General features: G+C 43.2%; 2 protein-coding genes across 2 annotated transcripts; one reads left to right on the top strand and one right to left on the bottom strand.

The window, feature by feature from the left end:
* Positions 1-203: 203 nt before the first annotated feature.
* On the bottom strand, positions 204-17,591 carry nup205 (nucleoporin 205). The gene is made up of 42 exons (XM_050073266.1): positions 17,536-17,591; positions 16,147-16,289; positions 15,833-16,004; positions 15,475-15,619; positions 15,169-15,328; positions 14,773-15,001; positions 14,448-14,612; positions 14,101-14,276; positions 13,822-13,938; positions 13,439-13,576; positions 13,119-13,269; positions 12,602-12,807; positions 11,784-11,966; positions 11,344-11,394; positions 10,979-11,188; positions 10,616-10,853; positions 10,321-10,510; positions 9,952-10,072; positions 8,663-8,744; positions 8,358-8,522; positions 7,995-8,119; positions 7,756-7,870; positions 7,347-7,496; positions 7,027-7,101; positions 6,686-6,843; positions 6,510-6,590; positions 6,230-6,421; positions 5,888-6,089; positions 5,690-5,788; positions 5,341-5,486; positions 4,436-4,627; positions 4,160-4,281; positions 3,787-3,919; positions 3,374-3,500; positions 3,165-3,238; positions 2,930-3,058; positions 2,540-2,666; positions 2,119-2,291; positions 1,460-1,589; positions 1,106-1,234; positions 900-976; positions 204-768 (listed from the first exon to the last, which is right to left on the bottom strand). Exons 1-42 carry the CDS (start codon positions 17,561-17,563, stop codon positions 616-618), a joined length of 5,979 nt encoding a protein of 1,992 aa, XP_049929223.1. The 5' UTR covers positions 17,564-17,591; the 3' UTR covers positions 204-615.
* A 397-nt stretch (positions 17,592-17,988) lies between these two features.
* Positions 17,989-22,320, top strand: agk (acylglycerol kinase). The gene is made up of 14 exons (XM_050073066.1): positions 17,989-18,258; positions 18,349-18,388; positions 18,489-18,568; positions 18,671-18,746; positions 18,843-18,968; positions 19,101-19,195; positions 19,357-19,426; positions 19,718-19,797; positions 19,884-19,941; positions 20,954-21,101; positions 21,212-21,309; positions 21,432-21,502; positions 21,618-21,702; positions 21,848-22,320. Exons 1-14 carry the CDS (start codon positions 18,149-18,151, stop codon positions 21,980-21,982), a joined length of 1,272 nt encoding a protein of 423 aa, XP_049929023.1. The 5' UTR covers positions 17,989-18,148; the 3' UTR covers positions 21,983-22,320.
* Positions 22,321-22,370: the final 50 nt, after the last annotated feature.

The raw sequence follows: 22,370 nt of genomic DNA, 5'->3' as shown, positions 1-22,370 counted from the left end.
GTCAGAAGTTATTTGTTGAAATGTTACACTGAAACTGGATGTAAAATGTGAAGCCCTAAAGTACCAGCAAAGTGTCACTAGAGCAAAGAACAATCATAAACAGGTACTGTGTTCTCACCTGAGTGCATTTCGGCAGATAGAGACTCAAGTTAAACTTAGCCAATTACTGGTGTGGTTTAGGTGGTTTGTTGACTAGTTCACACACATGACACGTGTTTTACAGATTTAGAAAATGTTTATTTTCACAAAAAGAAAAAAAGTTAGCAGGTCAAACAATAGGATATCAAATTCTCTTCACGAGTAAAAATTTCATAACTGTTTTCTGCAAGTTACTTCTTCTCACATCTTTGAGAAACGCTCCTTGCACATGGTTAGTCAAAAGTAATTAGGATTCGTCACACAGAACACAACACCTGCTGTGATGGCGTCGACATCCTACAACATTCAAGAGAGGAGAGGAGGTCGGTAAAAAGGAGGGATGTCGCCAGAAAAAGCAAACTGACAGAGAGTTGGAGTCCTTGGTAGTTTTTCTGGTGTTGCTTGGCAGAGATTTTGAGTCGCTATGAAACTGAGAATTTGGCTCTTGGAAAGTCTTTGTATTTGTGTGTGAGTGTCTCAGCTTTTGGGCTGTCGGAGTAGGCCGCGGATCCTGCGAACCAGGGCCTGGATGAAGGTGTAGCGGGAGCGGACCTGGCTGTACAAGCCCTCCACCTCCAGCAGCTTCCTTTGCAGAGCTTCTCCAAAACCTGCGGCCATGTCGCTCTTTAGCTACAGTGACACAAATAGAGGACACAGGGATCAGGAACAATGTAGGTGGTAACATGCGTATTTAAACAGGTAGACAACATGTTTGTCAAAGTGTCAGCATTATGCTCATGCCCATGTGTGCAACTTCTTACCAGGTCTAGGTCTTGCTGGCTGACTCGAGACAGACTGAGGCCACGACCTCCGACTGCCTGCAACCCCCCAAACGAGTCTGAGGAACAGAAAGATTCAAATTTACTGATTGCTATCAAGCAAATTTCACTCAAAGAAGCAACAGCTTTGCAGTTGAGTTTCCCCAACTAGGTCTACAACTGCACGTATCTGTGACATCCATTCTCACCGTCTGCGAGGCGTGATCTGTACAAACTGGCTCCAGGCATCAGGGAGTCCTTGGGGTCGGAGGGAGTACAATGCAACAGGTAATACTCCAGGTGGCGCCACAACACAAACAAACAAGTCTCGATGACATCTGAGGAGGAGGCAGGTCAAGGCGTTTCACGGCAGTTTATGATAAGGCATTTCTACATGGATTTATTCCAACTAACTGAACTCCCAAAGACAAATGTACAGTAACCTAGTGATGGGCTACATGCGTTGATTTTTAATTCTGATGTGCTGAAAAAGACAAGCAAATAAACACACAAAAAAACTAGTCCTGTGACTACAACTGTGCCTGCAGAGGGCCAAAGGATACAGGAGCACAAGGCCAGCAGCTTGGCTCTGTTGTTGATTAGCTGGACCAGTCGTCTCTTGGCCAACAAGCTCCTCTGGACTGATGAGATTTTCTCCACCCCTCCTGGGCCTGACACCAGGCCTTGGCACAACTACAGAGAAGACGTCTGTGGTTAGAGCTGAGGACAATGCATGTTGGAGCCAATACGGTGCAGAGAATAAATATCAGTTACTTTTTATTCAAACCTTTTGCTTACGTTGTTTTAAAATTCACCATTTATGGGGTAAAATAGAATATCCACCACACAGTTGTATGTCTCTGCCAACCAATCAGCTTGCAGTTTACACCCCTGTCTATATACAGTCAGCACAGTTTCAAGATGTGCACCCAAGATTAGTGTCGCTACTTCGGTATGCTACCAAATGTCTCCCCTTCTGTTCCTGAGTTACGGCGCTGAATAATGGCCAGGAAACTGTTATTGCAGAACATGATGTCACAGCACACATAAGTAGCGTATGAACTCTTGAGAAATGGTCAAAAACATGTTTTGCGAGGTCACAGAGACATTGACTAACCACTGACCACCAAAACCTTATCAGTTCACCCCGAAGCGGTCGCCAGCATGGAGGCATAAAAACAGTTTGCTCAGCCTTTACAGCAGTGTGTTGGTGCATCGTTACCTCCTTGAGCTCCTCGGGAGGCAGCTGATCCAGGCTCTGCAGCTTGCCCAAGCTTTGTCTGTGACTCTGGTGAAAGCGGAAGAAATCTGCAGCGCTGTTCTTCAGCAGGTACAGCACCAGACCCAGGCTGGGGGCTCGGGAGTAAGCCATTGATGGCAGAGTGGATGAGAGATCTTTAAAAAATAAGGGCCACAGATAAGTACAGCTGGGAAATAAAGCTAACTTGTGGTAAAAGCTAAATGTGCTTCGAGAGATTTGGGGTTTGGGGATTGATCTGGGAATTATCAGATGCTGAAAAGGACATTTCACAAACGACAGAGGGCTAACACTGTTAAAAAAGTTTTAAACTAAGGCTTGTTCACACAGTGACACGGGTCAAATGAATTTTCCTCTTCTTCAGTATGGGCAGAACATCACTGACCTGTGCGTCCTCCGTCCCTGCCAGCTGGCTCGCTGCCTGATGGGCTGAAGAGGCAGATGCTGAACTGGGCCTGGGCTGAGCTCTGCAGCAGCAGTGTTTGGCAGTACTCCATGATGTTAGCACACACCTGGGTACAGAGGACAGCACCTCTCAGGTCACTAACAATGCAATACTGATGAAAAATGATTATGAATACAGGACTCCACACACATTGTTTCAGTGCCATTTTTACCCTACTGTCCTTTATTCTGTTGGAATATGTGAAAAGTATACTTGGTAACTTCTTCCTAGGAAGGTACTACTATACAACTACACCGCTGAAGTAATCACAGGCACAACCACCCTCATCATATATCTCACTACTTCATTTACAGAATGACTTTGTCACACCTGTTGCATGGCCACTTCCATCTCCTCTCGTCTTTCTGCTGAGTCTCCAGGTGCAGCGATCTCCGCCTGCTTCAGCAACCTCTCCCGCTCGCTCCCAGCCAGACGGCCAAGCAGGGACAAACAGAGACGCTACAAAATGAAAGACTTATTACCATACATACAATTCACACATAGGAATGGATGTGCATAAGCAGGGATACACTAGACAACAGCATAACAATGGCAGCTATCTAACCTGGAACCTGTTGATGTGGCCCTGGAACTCCATAAGGGCAGCACTGTTGACCTCCCCACCCGTCTCAAGGGCACCTGAAGACCAAGCAGTACACAAACAACCGCTTTAACTCTGATGTGTGAATATGTGGCTTGTACAGTGGAAATGGGAAAATATAACAGATCGCAAGGTGGAAAAAAAAAGAGAAGGTTGAGTGTTTATTACTGTACCTGGCAGAGCTGTCTTACTGATGATGCCAGTGAGCAAGGAGAGCTCCTGCAAAGCTCCCATACTGAGCTCCTGACAGCGCAACAGGGACTGAATGGTGTCTGCATGCACGATCAGCCACTGGAGAACCTACACACACACACCGACACATACACACACACAGTGTAACTAAACACTCTAAGTTGTCTAAGCTAAGGTGCACTCATTTTCACATCCTGCTCTCTCTTCTAGCGAGCTACTCACACATAAATACACAAAGCATTAATCCCTACTGCAGTGTACAGAATCTGTACAGACACAAGACAGCATTTATGACCTACGGGAATAATTAATAAACACTGAATTTTAGGATTTTCAAGGTAAAAACCTACAATGGTACGAGCTGTATTTGTGATATCAGTTGTCATGTGCTTACCTGTGCTGCCCCCTGCTGGTGGTTCATAGTGGTAGAGGTCAGGATCACCTGGAAGAGCCTCAAGGTTGGTAAGAGAATCTGCCTGTAGCGGTCCATAGGGCTGGGGATGAAGCCTGATGGGTCCCTCATCACTCTGTACACCACCAGGGAACAGACAAAAACTTAATGATAATATTATAAATAGACGCATTGAGAGTAGACGTCATTTGGACAAGAGAGAAAGAAGCTAGAGTCAATTAAATGCATTGGGATAAAGCAAAATACTCTCTTGATATTGTGTTGCTTTAGTGAGGGAATTACAATCCCAACATTCAGCATGTATAATTCTTTACACTAATTTAGTAGAAGTCACTTTTGAGTGTGATAAACTGACCTGTGTGCATCGCTGTCAGGTACCATGTCAAACACCTGACACTCTATCAGCTGTGCCACCAGCCCACAGCGCAGCAGCTCCACAGCTCCCTGACCTGTCTTCGCCACACGAGTCAGCAGAGCCTGAAAACACACAGCAGAGTTTTTACCTTCATAATCCTGCACTCACTGAGGCTTTAGATAGAGGTTAGTTGTCCTATTGTGCTTATGCAGTGAAGTCTTGGGGGAAAAAATAGAGTGCAAAGTAGTGTGTCTGTATAAGTGCACATCTGCTCACCATCTTGCTCTCATAGATGTAAAGTGGTTTGAGGAGCGGGGGCTGAGGGGTGAGCAGGCTCTGCAGGGCGACATCATCCTGTCTCAGGCTCTCCACAAGCGACCGCAGGTAGCCACTGTTGCAGATGTAAACCAGCCATTGATTCTGACGGTCTATGGACAGGATCCGGTCCAGCACCGCCAGAGCCAACATCTGACAGACAGGAAGAGGAGACAAAGGGAGCACTGAGAGTTAAACAAAGAGCCTTGCAAGGTAGTCAGAAAATACAGAGGGATTTGTCTTGGCTATTTGGACTAAATTTCTTTTGTGCATAGTTAGCCTCTCAACAGACCTCCGTAATTCCATAAGTGGGTTTTTTAGACACGCGAAAACCCTCTAAAAATAGGCGATTGGCTGCTTTTCTGTTGTTGTTTTTTTGTTACTGGTGTGTCACATTCTACATCACAGACAGGCTGGAAAACAGGTCAGTAAACAGTAGAAAGCAACATGGAGGCAAGTAAATGTTATGGTAGTTACATCTTCTTGTCTCTTACTCATTCAGTCTCTCTTTCAAACTCGGTGCTGTTTAATTTGGAACTAAGTTTGAGCGCTGCTTGGGCGAAGATGGAGGGTATTTTGGGGTGACGCGTTATTGCATCACCCTAAAATTAGCACGTTCACCCAGGTGTTGCATTTCCATCACTGCCGATCAGAGCTGGAGCCGATAAATACCCGCGACTACTGCATAGTCATTTGACCCCGGTGTGAAATCTGACTGTAACATTTCTTATGAAATACAAAAGCCAGACGTTGGCGAGTGTTAGTGGGTTTTTTGTTGAGTGGAAAAGGGGCTTAAATCAGTATAAGGCTGAGTTAGTACGTGAGTCATATTGTTGTATGTATGAAGCATATGGTTTGGCTCTTACCCTGCTGATTTCATGGCCGTCACAGGCATCCCGACATACCACCTCCATGAGAGCCTTGCCATAGTTCTCGATGATAGCGAGATTCTCTCGCTGCAGTTTGGAGAAACCATCTTCAGGGGCTGTGAGACGCTCCCACATTGCCTTCCCTGTGAGAGAGGGAGGTTTTCTCAGATAACCAGACAACATCTCTACATAGTTCCTTTCCAATAATACCAGATAAGGGACTTATCTATAAAAACTGGCCCTGCAGCATTCTGACAACTGTCAGACAGAAGATATCAATACAAAAAATGTTTATGTCAAGCTCATATCAAATAATATAAACTAAACTGATGTGTCAGTGTCCTACCTGTCTGCAGAGTGTCTGGTTCTTCAGGTTTCTGGGCGATTTGAAGGTAGTACAGCAGAGAGCCATACAAGTGAGCACGCAGACGTTGGTATCCACCTCCTTAAAGTGTAAAAGACAATATCATAAAACTCGAACCTCACTAAGTTTTATCCTTGTATCATATCCCATGTGAGAAATGGGGTCTGTGTCATCACTAACCAGTGCAAAGGATGAAGTCCAGCAGTTTGCGGAGAATCAGGTGCAGGGCTGAGTTGGCAATGGAGGCAAAGCCAGACGATGCTTCTAACCCCGCCCCCTGCTGCTGCTCAGACAGGACTGATTGGCTGAGTTGGGCTGTCAGGGTGAAGACTGCCCCAGCAACAATGGGCATCAGTTCTCCAGCTGCATCCTCAGACAACACCTGGACAATGCACAGCAATATTTAGATTTAGTGTCATGACAACATGGAGGTTTGAGGTGATTCCTATGTCAGCTATTACAGGAACTGATTAGCAGTAAGCAGACAATTTCACCCTCCATGGGGCAAACATCCTCACTGACCTTATCGTGCAGGTCTAGCAGCAGGTCTCTGATGATGAGCTGCCTGTCATCAGCAGGTATGAGATCAGCAGGGCAGGCAGTCAGCAGTGTCTCCACCAGGCTCCTCCAGGACCGCAGCGCATGTCGCTTCGCACTCAAACTCCTACGGACGCGATTGCGTTCCACCACCTGCTGCAGGATGGAGTTCACCTCCTGGAAGGACACACCCAGGGAGCAAGATGAATGGAGGCAAAACATTTTTATCTCCAGCTTTCAGTCGTATTAGTTTTACTTCACTCGCCTCCATTAACAGGGGCCTCTGTCCAATGGCTGCCATTCCCTGCAGTGCGTTCACCTCAGCCACCAATACTCTATGTAGCAACTGTAATAAAATATAACGACACATCAGCAAAAGATCAAACAAAATAAAAAAAATGCTGAAACAGGAAGGATTACGTGTTCAACCTGGAAACCCACCTTAACGTTGCACACAGTGTGTCCTTGCTCATTGACATGCTCGCAGTTGGAGATCACCTGCTCAATCTGAGTGCGCTCAAAAAAGTCAAGCTGCAGCAGCTCTGGCATATCCTGACTGAAATCGATGGCGTCCAGCACACTCAGCAACTTCCTACGCACTGATGAAATCAAACAAGGACAAGATGAGAGTAAAAGTCAAAACCAGCCTGGTATAACTTTAAAAGAACAAGAGACTTAAATGACAGCTTGACTAAATTACTCAAAACATTCAAGTGTGTAAAAAGTGAATATTGATTTAGTTATCAATATTTGATTTAAATGTGTATTAATGTGTCACAAACCTTTAGAAACTGTGTCAAAATGCAGGAACCCGCTAACTGATCTGGTTTCTTCCTCCATGCCTGATTCCCCATCAGCTGAAAAGAAAAAAGATGTTAGTTTTTATCACACTATTGCCAGCTTTTGGCAGACTGAAATTTAAGATCTTTTAAAAAAATAACCATCAAAAATAAAAGGCAAGAATTTATTCCTCAGTCTCAAAAAGTGTGTATCAATTGAATTCTGTACTATTCCTGTGAAAAAATACCTACTAGAGGCTTAATATTTGGAGAATTACACAGAATTTAAAGACTTTTATCCCTGCAAAAGCACTTGGATATACCCGTGTGTTGTGTGTGTGGCTGGTCATCCAGCAGGAGGCTGACGAGGCGTTGTGTATGTGAACGCTGGCGGTTTAGTGAGGTCACTCTCAGCTCAATGGCAGCTGTTTTCATGAGCCAAGACATCTGGGAGAGGGCAGCGATTTGATTACCTGAGGACGGCAGGAAGTAGAAAGGAGGCAATGAAAATAAGACAATCTACTTTACCAACATGCACTCACATTCACATTTTATCAGTGACACAGTGTGTATAGCTTTGTCATATCTAAACCACTATTTCCTGTTAGCGGGGACACAAAACAACCACAAATGTTTTGCATTTCCTGCCTCTCTGTTTCACAATTTTCAATAATCACATCTCTAATGCTTTTGTTATTATGTATTTTAGGACCAAGGGGATCCTGGACTCACTGGGCAGGATGAAGGGAAGGTGCTGCAGGTGAGAGAACAGGAAGTCCTGGCTGGTCCTCAAATAGCGCATGGTGGCTCCTGATGTCTCTGGGCAGGCACACAGCTGGTAGATCACCTGAGAGGGAGGAAATGACAGAGAAAGAAAATTTCAGATTATTCAAGCAATCAGCCAAAATACAAATTCCATATATACATTCTACCTGCTGAGCATAAAATGCAAAGTAGAGGGTGGAGCATACCTGGTAGCAGAGCTCAGCCAGGTGTGGGGCCTGCTGTGTGAGCACAGGTCCTGATCTCTTCTCAGTGCCTCTCTGCAGCAGACTTAGGATGGCGTGGAGGCAGCTCCGTGGACATCCCAAAACACCTGTAACACACAAATGCACTGTCATCTAAAAGGTAACACTCAGGTCATCTGATCCCTTTCATTCCAAATCACAACAGCCACCAAAATAAATATGTAGTTTAATTAGCATTATTAAAGGAAGCCTGAGATCCAGGATTTTCAAAAACATTGACTGCTTCTCTGTAATTGTTTTGCATGTGATAATAAAGTGCTCAAAACTTAAAAATGAACATGCCAACAGCTAAAGCTGTGCTCTGACCTGGGTCCTGGAGGTTGGTGGAGGACACGGGCTTCTTGACTTCATAGCCTAAAAGATACAGGGCCAAGTTTGGCGTCTTCAACTCCAAGGAGGTGATGAGCAGGTTCAGCATGTGGATCTGGGTCTCATGTCGGATTCTTGCAACTTTCTTTTGTGTGTCCGAGTCTGGTTTGGGGGTAATGAAGTAGTTGAGTTTGAGTATGACAGTTATGATACACAAGTTTAGCTTTCTGTAGGATTTATACCAAATGCAGAAGATGGTACAGCCTACCAAAAAAACAAAAAAAAACCCACGTCTCTCTTACCATCTCCGTTCTCTGCTCCCTCCTCCGCCTCTTCATTATCCAGACACTCTACAAAGCCTGCCATAAGCTTGTCACTCACAGCCTGGGACAGAGAGACAAAAATTGTTCTTAACTTCAAACACAACAAAGTTTCATGCATCACCACAGTGACAGTCATTAACAGAGATGCACCTTAAATAACTAAGTAACAAAAACTTCTCCTGAAATTTCTTCCCAAGTCATTAGATAACATTACATTCTGATGTAGATATCATACTGTACACTATTAGTACACTGTTATAACGTACCCATACATTGAGTTCACGTCATCTAAAGTCAAATGGCATCCAAGATTTAATTTAATCTAATAGCTTGTTGGCAATCCCGTGACTATTACAAAGCACTTAATTGAAGGCAGGAAGTGATGAATCCATATAGTGCATGAATTGGATATATAGGTAAGTGACTACATAACAGGGTTGGATGAACCCGCAGGCAGCACGTATCATCAGAAAACGGAATCTCATGTTGGATGTGACCCATACAAAACTAAGCAACAACATTTTCCCCACAACTCGACGGATTTGCCCAGTGCTGACACGATTGTCGTTACAAATTACCTCGTCCACCAGACCTCTTGGCGTTACCAATGTCACAGGGCGAGCCAATGAAAGTGTACAAGAGTCTCGTGGGCAAAACGATTGTGTGTGCCGTTGGGTCCATGACTGAAATGACCGCCGTCTTGTTTTTGGCCAGGTGAGTGAAGTATAACTGTCTTTTGCATTTCAACTCTGTGAAAGAATGCGCTGTTAGGCTTACATCACTAACTTTACCCACTGTTTTCTACCTACTAGGCCAACTGTACCAATGCCTCTAGAAATCGGGGTTGTGGCTAAAAACATAGAGAAGTTGTCACAGCACACTGTAATTGCATCCAACTCGAGTTTGACCCAATGCTTTAATGGTAAGCATTGGTTGACTCTGCTCCTCCAGACTGAAGGCAGAGGTTTTTGATTCACATCTGCCACTGCTTCTTAGTGAGTTTCTCTTTTTTAAATTCTCCCCTTTACGTCCTTAAACTGAAACAGCTGTAAACAGCAAAAATCATCAGCATTTTTGCTGTGTTGGTAGTCTTTGACTCAGCTGCCTGCCCTCCATCTGGATGGTGCACCGATGTATGACATCACATGCAAAGAAGCTATTAAAATATGTAAATAAGAATAAAACTACTGGACAGTGTTTTTGTTTTCTTTTGCCTACTGCTTATGATTTTGTGAAATATCCGGAAGCTTTGTGGGAGCAGTGTATACCTGATCGTGTGTGAAATCTCCCACCAGCCTCGTCTGAATGTTGGGGTAGTTGGCGATACGACGCAGGATCTTGGCACTCTGGAAGGCTGCCTCTGGGTTTGAACTGCTGTGGTACAGATACCTGCAAGAGACAAACACAGGTCACTATTAAGTTCAGTCTAAACAAACTATCCTTTTAAAGAAAAGTTTTTCTTAAATATAACAATCATCTAACAGTTATCTACAATGACCTCTGATGAGGTTTTATAACATTTCAACTCTACTAACTAGTAAAGAATGGACTGACACAGGAAAGACAGACATGTTATAGGAAAACAGACAAAAATCACAATCATACCACAGTTTGTATTAAAAGCTGGATGCCCATACCTGGCAATATTGACGATATGATCTGCCCTTCGAGTTTGAGGACTGACCCCCTGGAGGAGCTGCTCTAAGGGGGACACCAGCAGGGAGGACTGGCTCTCCCTGAGGAGGTCCATAAACACCACCTCCTTCTGCAGAGCCAAGTCCAGCAGGCACAGGCAGTGCAGCACTGCAGACTCCAAGTGCTTCTTCCCTGTAGGAGAAGAGTAACAGGGCTTGTTGTCAGATCAAACACACACACACACACACACAAAAGCGACCTCTTTTTCTCTGATGGCAGCTGCATATGCTCTCTCACCAGGGAACGGTGCAAAGGTGTCCAGTTGGCGTACACCCTCCTCCAGCAGGCTGAGGCAGAGCGCCAGCATGGGCGAGTCGTTGAGCAGGTGGAACATGATGCTGTGGCCGGGGGGCTTGTGGGCCGCGACCTGCTCACCCTGCAGCTCCACCATCTCCTGGACAAAGTCTGACGGCTGGGGCTCGTAGTCCCGCAGCAGCTTGTGGAATACCTCCAAGACGGCGTCAGCAACCTCCCACTGAGAGGTGGGAAAAAGGAACACATATGAATGGATGCATGTGTAGTTCAAAGAGCATACACACATGCTGCAGCTACATGTCTTCAACTTATAGGACACCACGAGAGCTCTACACAGCACTTTACCTTCTCAGCTGGGCGGCGATACGCTCTTGTGGGGAAAGGGAGGAACACAGAGTCACGCAAGAAGTTCAGGTAGGGCTGAAAGCCTGGCACACGTAGCCCCGCCCCTAAATTAATGGGCAGGCTGCTCTCGACCAATGTGCTGATCAGGTGACAGAAGGCTCGAGTCAGGGGATACTCCTCACAGCTCGACTCGATCTCATTCAGCTCCACCTAAGAGAAGATCAGAAATCAGAAAGTTTGCCACCAACTAATGAACCATCTTAATTGCCTATTTTGAAGTTAAGAGACACAGAGAATAATTCAAAACTTTTCTTCAAATTGAGTTGAGTAGCGAAAATCACATTCACTAACCACAAAGGACTCACCTCAATCCCAGCTGCCTGCCTCTGTCCTGGGGCTCGCACTGTCTGAAGGATCTGTGATAAAATAAATAAATAAAAACATTAAATTAGAAAACTTTAGATCTGATGCAAAATATCTGACAACACTGCAAGCTACATAACTCAAAACAATATCATAACACTATGAGAATAAAGAGTTTTAGATAAAGATAAAAGAACACACCCACCATTCGAACAAATCTGACAGCTACTCAGATACTGTGACTGACAGACACTAAATTTAAAGCTTTATGTGTAGTTAGTCTGGTAAGAAATAAAATAAGAGCACCTCATAGACTCGATCCTGAACATTACAAAGATATAAAATTATGAGCTTTCTTTTTAATTATATTCATCCTTGGAAGACTCTCCTCGTCTTATGAAATGATCAACTATAATTGCTCTATTAATTTATAAAGTCTGACCTGTGTGTACTCCAGTGACTGCCAGAGTGAAGCAGCGATCTCTGGTGACTTCCCAAAGGCTGCCAGGCAGCGCAGGATCTCAGCCTTCAGGACGGGAGGAACGCTGCACTGTAGCAACCCCAGCATCACTACAACTGGGGTCCACTGGGGATGCTCACACAACGCCAGTCGAGCATTTTCACTCTACGAAGGAAAAAAAACATCACACACAACACACCTCAATACAGTTAGATGAAAAACAATCACAGCAACCTGAATGTTGGTTTTCTAAGAAACACAGCCAGTATATCAGGATTTCAAAATAACTTGATCACATGTTAATCTTGACCTTAAAGAGATTGTTCAGAGTTTTCAAAGCGGGGTTGTATGATGCACTCAACCATAGTCAGTGTAATACCTGAAGTAGATGGCAGTCAACACACCCCCAGTTTGGAGAAGCAAACAGGAGTACCACCACGGAAGCTAAGCAATGTACTGCTGTGTGTGATATGTATCAGTTTAAGTGTACGCTATATTTAGAATAATTCTAACTATAACATCCACTTAAAGAGATATTGATTCTTTTAGGTGGCTAAAATATATTTTGTTGCTGCCCCCCATCCACAGCAGTACATTGCTAAGCTTCCATGGTGGTTCTCCTTTCTGCTTCTCCAAACTGGGGTTGTGCAAACAGACATCTATTGTAGGTAATACACTGACTATGGATAAGTACCTCATATTACCTCTGAACTACTACCCTCTTAATTTTGTTTAAAATTCCACGATATATAAGCACATAACCAAATATGCACATCCATCTAGTGAATGTTGAACCATACCCATGTGATGATGGTGGTAAGCAACTGCAAAAATGAGCTGAGTCCTTCCAGCTCTCTTTGGGTGATGCCCCTCAGTGGCGGGTGGCGGTATTGTGCTGCGTCTGGATTTGGAAAGTCTCGCCGCAGGTTCTCATGGTAGAGCATGAGGGAGTGAAAAAAATGCTCCCAAGACACCGGGCTGCCTGAAACTCCCTGGATGTTGTCACCTGGATATATGTACACGAGGTTATATTACCTACATTTAAAGTTAAATGAATTAGGAATTCAAAGTGCCTAGATTATTCCTTTTGTATTTACTACTGAACAGCCACACACTACAAAAATAATCAATACCCTAATTGCAGAAATTCCCAATCCAGACTAACTCAAAATTTGTCCTTGCCAAAAAGCCGAACTGCACATCAAATGGTCTAAGGTTTTAATTTCAGATATCAATCTGAAAATATGCTGATTCCTATTCACTTCCAGACAATTATTTTCTGATCTTTGTCACATTATACCAACAATCTGCTCTTACTGTGTGTGGCTCCGTTGGTTTTCAGTAGGCTGAAGGCATAGTGGGCACACTGAGGACCATTGGCGAGCCCTTTCAGCATACGGAGATATGAGATATAGAGTGTGGAGGGCAGGAGGTCTCCCATCTGACGCACAAACTTGGACAGAACCACCTGTATCAAAGCACACATAAAGAAAATTTTTATCAGACAAGTCAATGGTTTGCAAAATTTGCTTCTCTGGAGACAGCATAAGTTCAACAACTTTAATTTTTTCTAAATTCTCGGTGTGAGGAGAAACATTTTCTTTATGCAACAACGGTCCAGAAAATGCAGCTTGTACCTGTTTATGTGGGGGTCTTTGTAGTGCCATTCCCAGGTAGGATCCCTGCAGGGAGGTGTGTTGGAGAGACTCTGTGGGACACCAGAACTCCAGACCCAACTCCAGCCCAAATGAGTCCTTACTGTAAAACTCTCCAATCTGGAAACACAAAGCAATAACAAATACTGTGACACACTCCAACCCACAGTGTTAAGCCGTTTTCCAATCACACTTTTTGTACTGTTTGCTTTTAATGTTGCTCACCGATGAATTGAAAATTATTATTCTCCTGCTCTGTACCTTCATGTCTAAATAACTTAACCACTTAAAACCTTCAAGTAATGTAAAAGCTGATGTTGGCTGATATGTGTGTGTGTGTGTGCATGTTTGTGAAAATCACTAACGAGGATCATGAGGTGGTCTAAGTCCTTGCGCAACGATGATGGAAGCTCACTGTCCATCTGTAGGGACATGTGCACCAAACGGGCATCCTCATCAGCTCGGTTACGCAGCTGTTTCACCTACAAATACATAAAGAATATGTTAATTATATCATTTGATTAGTTGGCAAAATAACCTGATAAATATTTAGAGACAAGCTGACACTACAACATGACATCCATATGCGTCAACCTCTTATTTAAGTATAAACAATGGTAGTGGACACTTGTGTCATCTCTCACCTTCATCGGCATGAGGGCCAGGAAGTCTGTGATGAGTGAATGGAGGCGGCGGATGTAAAACTCTTCCTGACCAAATGTCTCACATCCCAGGATGCCCTCCTTCATAAACAGGAAGACATCTCCCAGCAGAGCCTGGTCAGCCAGAGCCTCGTCTGCCTCGGTGAACTCAACCAGGGCTGCACGCACACGCACACACACACACACACACACACACACACCCACACACACACACACACACACACACACAAATATATACTACATTTAAAGGCTTCCATCTTTGAGATCTCATAATCCTTCAAAAGGCTAGAAGGTCTATTTAATGCATGTCAGTGAAATAAGGATCTTACCACATCCCTGTGGCAGCTGAGAAAGGGCCCTCAGAGACAGAGCCCAGGCCAGTCGACACACAGCCTGCAGACCTGGAAGCTTCCACGGCTGCCCGTCCATCAGTCGGCTGTGCACTGCAGACACATACTGCCTCTCAGTCAGCAACGGCAGCGCCTGGATCAGATCTGGAGGAACACAGAGACAATCCTTCACTGGATGTACAAGAAAAACGCTGAAACAAACAGCAATCTATGCAAAGCTACAAGTCGTATGTTGTAGTGGATTTAACCAGTGACTTCAATCAAAGTTGATTATACACATGATATGTATTTAACATGTCCTCACCTTCTCTGTCTTCTGTTCCCTGCTCTATGAAGCTGACATCCAAGCAGTAGAGTAGTGCCATAACCAGAGCCATATTCACACTGTCCAATGAGCCATCAGCTTGAGCTGTCACTGTCTCCAGGTGGCCAATAAGAGCTAGTGTGTCATCTTTGAACAAAGGTGATTGGCAGGTCCATGAAAACAGGCTGTCTGCCAGGGCCTGTCTGCATTCTTTAATGAGGTCAGCGACCTGGGGACAAGAGAGGGAGTAAAATGTTTTCAGAAATCTGCTCACTATATTTTGTGTTTCTTCCTCTAGCTACCAACATTGCACTAGTCCAGTACAATTAAAAAAAATGAATATACTGCAAAGCTGATTATCTCAGTTTCAAATTAACAGAAAAGATTTGCCCCCACCTCTTTCCTGTGCTTCTCATTGCCCAGGCCGCGCTCCTTCTGCAGCCGTTCAAACTCACGTGTCACATTAATCTCTGACACCAAGGTGAGGATGCGTTTGGTCAGACCCTGGCTCATCAGTTCATCTGTAAAACGTGTTGTCAAAGCCACCAGCTCGCCACTGAGTGAGAAACAAAACAACAGTACAGGTTAATAACAACACATGGTATAAGGAAAGAAACAACAGGACATTAACATGCTCATCAAGTGGACTCTTATAAGCACCTGTCATTGCCTAAGTGTACCACTTGTAGACAGCATTATTACCTCAGGTCCAGGGTGAAGGTCTTGCCATGGCGTGACTGGATGAGTGTGCGCAGGGAGTTGGCCACACAAAGCTTTCCATCCCAGTAGAGCAGCACAGCTACTAGACCTCGTGTCAGACCTGGAAAATGTGGCTGCTGTTGCTCACCTGGAGACAAATAAATACATTCAGAGAATCGATTGTGTGAAACATCATGTCTGACAAAGCTTTGTCTCCAAATCGTGAATTTGATCTGTGCAAGCCATTATAAAATAATGTGAGTGATGTGACTGTAAAACAAAATACCACATAATACATTCCCATCAAATTTACTACATAACTTCCTTTGCAAGCCATGTCTTTTTCTTATGTCCACTTTACCTGCTAAGAGAAGCTCCAACGCTGCTAACTCTCCAATATCAAACAAATCACTGAGGATGAAGGCCTCTGAGAGAAGCTGCTCTGGAAGGAGTCGTGACCCCTGCTGACCTTGGATGGCGATGCCTTCTGTGCTGGCTTTACGTACCTTCTCTCTCTGCTCTGCACTCTTTGGCTGAAGATGAAAAGAAGACCAGCTTTAGCATTACAGTCTCAAATCCTACAATGTATATCAAAAAATTATGTCTAGCAAGTTGAAGGATACACAGGAGGAATACTTTTGACATTCAAATATGAAATTATGATCTCAATCTCACCGGGTTCTTATAGAGTGACAGAAAGTGTGGTTTGTATTTCTTCAGCTGAAGGTCCAGGAGGTGGACGCTCTCCGGCTGTCTCCTCAAAACCGCTCCGTCCACGGTCTCCCATAACTCCTTCAGCGGCCCCCACAGACTGGCTCCTGGGTGGGTAAATTGATTTCCAAAGGTCTTGTCTCATCAAACATTCAAAGAATACATTTTTTACACAACTACTATCAAACTCAGAATTTGGCAAGCGTCAAACTGTATTCTGGCACTACACTAAACTGCAATGATTGAGCGACAGGTTATCAGCTATTATAAGCTACACTAAACTGCAATGACTGAGCAACAGGTTATCAGCTACTAATCGCACATACTGAATATGTTTGAATCATGGGCATAACAATAGGTTTGAGGACATCGTCTTGGGCTTTGGGAAACACAAACATTTTTCACCATTTTCTGACATTTCATGGACCAAGAATTTAATCAATTAATAGAAAAAAACAATGCATAGATTAATCAACAATGAAAATAATGGTTTAGTTAGTTGCAGCCCTACACTGTAACGTTAAGTGATTAATCTTTCAAGCAGTAAAAAGTACTCTTTAATCTGATGGAAATATCTAACAGGACTGATGTGGAGAAGTGACTTTTCCATGATGTTGACATTGTGAACCTTATTCAGCCTGCAACAATGAGTAATAACTAGTACAGATATGATGTTGATGTATAAACACTATACAGATTTATAAAGACAGATGTAAGATGGACATGCGATTGACAGTAAATGACAGTGCCAGCGAAATTACCATAGTATTACATTACTTGTATTAGTCTTCAATATAAGTGTGTTAACTTTTATGTTTGTTATCGTAGAATAAGCACCATTATTTACCTGTACTCTATATTTATTGGTTATTGTATTACAAATCCCTCGGTTGCCTAAACAAACCCAGAAGTACAGAGTGCCAGGCAGAGATGCCAAAATATGTATTTGGTTGTTCCAAGCCAGTTTGTTTCAGTTTTCTTTCAAGATAAGTGAACTCCTCTGCTGACCCATTTAACAAGTGTTGTGTCAAAGCAGTCACATTGCTCGTAAGACAGTGGCTGTAATGTACAACTGTGTTAACGCTGAGTGTAAACGTGTTTGCCAACGATTAATTCTTTGGCCAACGGTAACTTAGCTAACCTAACGTTTATTTGCAGGCTAGGCTAGGTTAGCCTAGCTGCCGGAGCCTGAACTTGAGAGCTCCATCACCATGTGATGGTCAAAACATGACATTAGACGAAAGTGGCAATAAAAGGAGAATGTGTACGCGTTTATCTGTGAAATACCAATTCATAGCAACTACTGGGAATCAACAAAGTACAGCTACTTCATGAAAGAAATGTAGTTCATACCCGAATTTACCGCCATCTGCGCCGCCATGATACGCTCGGAAAACTGGACAGGAGGCTCTGAGCTCGTGCCGGTGTGAAATTTAAAATTATCAATTTCATAAACACGCTTTGATAACACTTGCTCCGAAAATAATTGTATTTTCTATTCAAATGTAAATACTAGGTAATTAGGTCGGTAAGATATTTTAAACTTTGACGTAATGTTGTCTATTCTCTTCAGGCGGGGTCCTCGGACCGGTTGAGCCGTCTCGCTGGATGGGAACTGTAGTTTACTAAATGTACATCCACTCAACAAGTAATTTAACGTTATATTCCGTGGATTTGGAGTTTATTTTACAAACCTTTTCTCTTTCAAATATTATTATCTATAAATGTGTGATAAAGTAATACTTGTGTTGCGTTAAAACGCGTTAATGAACCACAAGTGACACCGACGTTGGTTCCGCCCTGTGTCAGTACGTACTGTTTTGACGTTACACCAACATGTCCATGCTCTGACAGCTGTGGGTCCGTGACCGCTGGGATGAAAATGTGTCATTTATGAATTTAAAACGTATGTAATAGTGTAGTACCGCATTAAATTAGAGGGTTAGGGGACATTTTAATCAAAACCATGGCTCGGGTTGTGAAAGTGTTTCGGACTCTGCGGAATCACTGGAAGAAGTCCACATTTTTTGTGTGCGTCCTGTCTTATGGAGGCCACTGGCTGTATGGGAAACACTGGTGAGTATTTTAAGTCATTATATTTCCAAGGAATAGATAAAGTGCAGGTTTGTTGGTGTGTCTTACATTTAGTGTGTTATATCTTAACAGTGACAATGTTCTGCGGAGAGAGGCCTGTCTTGTGGCCAGGGTAAGACATCATTAACTCCTATACTGTAAGCCAAAGACATCGCATACTGTATACCAAAGCCTTCTTCAAGTGTCTATATCATCTTTACAATCTCTTTTAGGAATTTGGGCGTCAACAGATAGAACCAATGGAGCGGCTTAGAAAAGCAACAGTCATCTTGAACCCTGCAGCTTGTAATGGGTAAGAAATCAGACACCTGGAAACATCTCACTGACAGTTTTTGTCTGGACTTTAAACAAGTTTTCTCACATATTTCTAACTTCCTGTCTCAATCTGCTCCAGGAAAGCCAACAACCTGTTTGAAAAGAATGCTGCTCCTATTTTACACCTGGCTGGTGTGGAGATTACAATAGTAAAGGTACACGTAGCTTTTTTCCCCTTTATAATCAAACTGTGATATTAGTGTCTATAGTAGGGATCTCATCATGTGACACTATTGTCTTTTCCTCCGCAGACTGATTATGAAGGCCAGGCAAAAAAACTGATGGAGCTCATGGAACAGACAGACATGCTGATCGTGGCCGGAGGGGATGGCACCTTGCAGGAGGTCGTCACAGGTTTACTGAGAAGGCCAGATCAAGTAGGTGTCACACAGTTATTGTGCTGATCTGTCATTAGGTTTTGGTTTAAGATTAACTACTAAAAGAGGTGAAGATGACTTAATCCAAACCTTTCTTTCAATGATGTCATTGATCTATGTTTATGACTACAGGACACACTCTGTAACACACCGATTGGGTTCATTCCACTGGGCTCTCACAACTCCCTGAGTCCAAGTCTTCACCTCCTCAGTGACAACAAGGTCAAGTAAGTATCTCGTCAGTGTTGTACTTAAAGATCCAGATTTTTATCATCGCACAATCCCATGATAAGTTGTGTATTTGATGTGTCTCACTGAATAACAATATGGGTATGGGATGAGCATCCTCATGAGTAACTTAATTTTTTCCACCTTGTAAATTTTCCAGAGACATTACATCAGCAACACTGTCCATTCTGAAGGGAGAAACTGTACCTCTGGACGTGCTGCAAATCAAAGTGAGTAACTGGTTCTGTTCACTCTACAGAGCCTCAGAGCTATGAACGTTTGTCTTGAATGCAGATACTTGCCTGTGACAGCATTTGTTTTCAGGTCAAATTAACAGTTAACCTAAGAAATTTGTCTTGAAATAATTTCACACGTCACAATATGCCTTTCATCATCAAAAATTATAATTAAGAAAACTGTCATGACAGATTATCGTTTTGTTTTTGCAGTGCAGTGAGATATTATGTGTCAGCACTTGAACAGGCATTTATATTTGTATGTATGTTTCTGTGTGTTTCTAGGGGGAGAAAGAGCAGCCAGTCTTTGCTATGATGGGACTACGATGGGGTGCTTTTAGAGATGTGGCTGCAACGATCAGCAAGTAAGATTACCACTAAAATTATAATCCTGCGTAAACTATGACACCATTCTCCATACAAAAGAGTAATTAACCATGTTTTCCCGTAGATATTGGTACCTTGGACCACTGAAGACACGTGCAGCGCATTGGTTTAATACTCTACGGGTAAGACTCTATATTTTTTTGTCTTTGTTTTTCTTTTTTTTGAAAATTGAACCAGTGTTGGTGTTTTCTCAATATTGGAAAGACATGCCAGCTACTGTCAGTGCAGGGTTTCCCACACATTTATTTCTGGCAGCCCGCCACGGTTAAAACATCTGCCACCATGTTTTGATTTTCTATATTTGGAGCTGGACTGTTCATGAGAAGCACTGGTGGAATATATACTGCTCATTTATTTATTGCACCACACTCCAGAGTGCACTCTGGGCACAAACAGAGTGGCAGAATGCCAGTGGAACTAACTGTTCATTTCCTCCGCATCAGCTGCTCCTCTCATCTAACAATCTGATCTGATCAGCTCTGAATGGATTGACTGATCAGTTATCCACCCGCAACTCAAAACTCCACAAACTGCTGCTGAGGGAAAAAAGAACTCATGAAGAGTTCGGCCTGCACAATGTTCACCGACCCCTAAAGCCTCTGAATTTCCAGAGGGGACACAGACTGATACGCATCCATACACAGGCAGGAAAAACAAAAAACAAACCCAAAACCAAAACCCCATCAACGTTTTTATTTGTGTAACTCCTTAGTTATGACTTTGCTAAGTAAGTTTTCTTTCAAAGGATGTTTCCTCTGATCTGCTACAATTCAGTTGTTAGCCTGAAATGAATTATCAGTGTAGGTTTCAGTGTTATCCTTGTATCCTACAATGATCCGAATGCTGCCATAGAAGTGTTCCATCGTAACAAAAATATACTGCAGATTTCTGAATGAGATGCTGAACACCTGATAATATATTGGTGCATTTTGGTCAAGTTTGAAATATTGAATATCCACTTGAAATAAAGGGCGATACATCATCTCATCAGATCAGTAGTCTTTAACATACAGTCCATGTTCATGAAGCTGTTGCTGTATTTCATGTCTCACACTGTTTCCTTGTCACCCATGACTGATATCATCTGGTGGCTGCTGGTGTCTTTTAATCTCACACTGTTCTAATATCTCTCAGGAGTGGCCCCTGGTGCGAGAAGTCTCAGTATCCTACCTGGCTCCCAGCCTACGGCCCCCTGACCTGCCCCCTCAGAAGCCCCCCAGACCCAACCTGCTCTACCGCATCATCCGCAGGCTGAAAAACCACTGGTACCCTCCTGTCGAAGGTAGTGTGTGTCACCATGTTGATTCTTTTATCAATGCCTGGCAACGTGACACCAAAACCCATCAGTAAAAGACTGTGAGTTGTATTTTTGGTTTGTGTGTGTTTGCTCAGAGCCTCCGAAAGTGGAGGAGCCAGAGGAGTGGAAGGAGGAGAAGCTGTCGACGTATGAGCTGTTTATTAAGACGCACAACCAAAACCCAGTAAAGAGGGTCAGTCCAAATTACCTGTTCTTATAATATCCTGATTCGTTGAGTGCTGACATTAAAGACATTAAACCTGCTTTTCTTTGATTTTTTAAAAATGATTTCTTTATATGTATTTGAACTCGCAGCGCATAGATGACTCCATGATGATCTGCGCAGAACCAGACAACTTCACAGTGGGAGAGTACATCACTGTCGGGTTGGTAGATTCAGCTTTTTATTAGTCTGCTGCAAACAGAGAACAAAATCGAGGCAATATATATTATGTAAAAGTTCACTTTTAAGTAAAATAATGTAAATTTTCTTCATTATAGAAATAAGAAAGAAGAGGACCCCACTGTGTTCACAAAAGACTCCACAAAACTGGAAGTCGGTGCTTGCCGGCTGCACCTGCCAGAGGTCAGAAACCCTTTTAAATGGTTTAATCCTGTTTCACCGTGTCACATCGAAAAGCGAATCTATCCTATTTTAGGATTGTTCCGATATTAGTCACTTTACTTTCTGAAGCTCTGTGTTAACTTAACTTTATGTCCCGACCCCGCAGGGCACCAGTGGCTTCTACAACATCGACAACGAGGAGTACGAGGCCATGCCTGTAGAGGTAAGGCTGTTGCCACGGAAACTACGCTTCTTCATCAATGCAGAGCGCAGAGAGCAGCTCCTGTCACAGATGCAGTGATGAAAAAATTTAAAACCAGAATAAGGAGAAGAACTGGTTTCAAGAGCAACAAAGAACTCTGAGGTCATTTTGGAAGTCTGCTGTGTCAGCAGTTCGACATGCTGATGAAGCACTGACGGTTTGTTTTACTACATGTCAACAATGATAGAATATATAGCTGAACAATTATGAGGAGGACTACATTAAATGCTGATGTATATTAAAGGACCAAGGCTTTGTTTCTTTGAGCCATTAACCATGTACAGGTTGTCTTACAAATGGACTTTATGTTTACTGAATATATTACTATCACATTTGAACTTGGTCAATAAAATAACGTCTATCAAATTCAACACAAAGTGTTTTTTTTTTTTTCATCAGTCTGACATTGAGTATGTTAACATTTAGC

The sequence above is a fragment of the Epinephelus moara genome, chromosome 20 (assembly GCF_006386435.1).
Source record: "Epinephelus moara isolate mb chromosome 20, YSFRI_EMoa_1.0, whole genome shotgun sequence".
In the NCBI taxonomy this organism is placed as follows: Eukaryota; Metazoa; Chordata; class Actinopteri; order Perciformes; family Serranidae; genus Epinephelus; species Epinephelus moara.
Note: the sequence above shows the minus strand (reverse complement) of the source record. Positions and strands in the feature narration are given on the sequence as shown.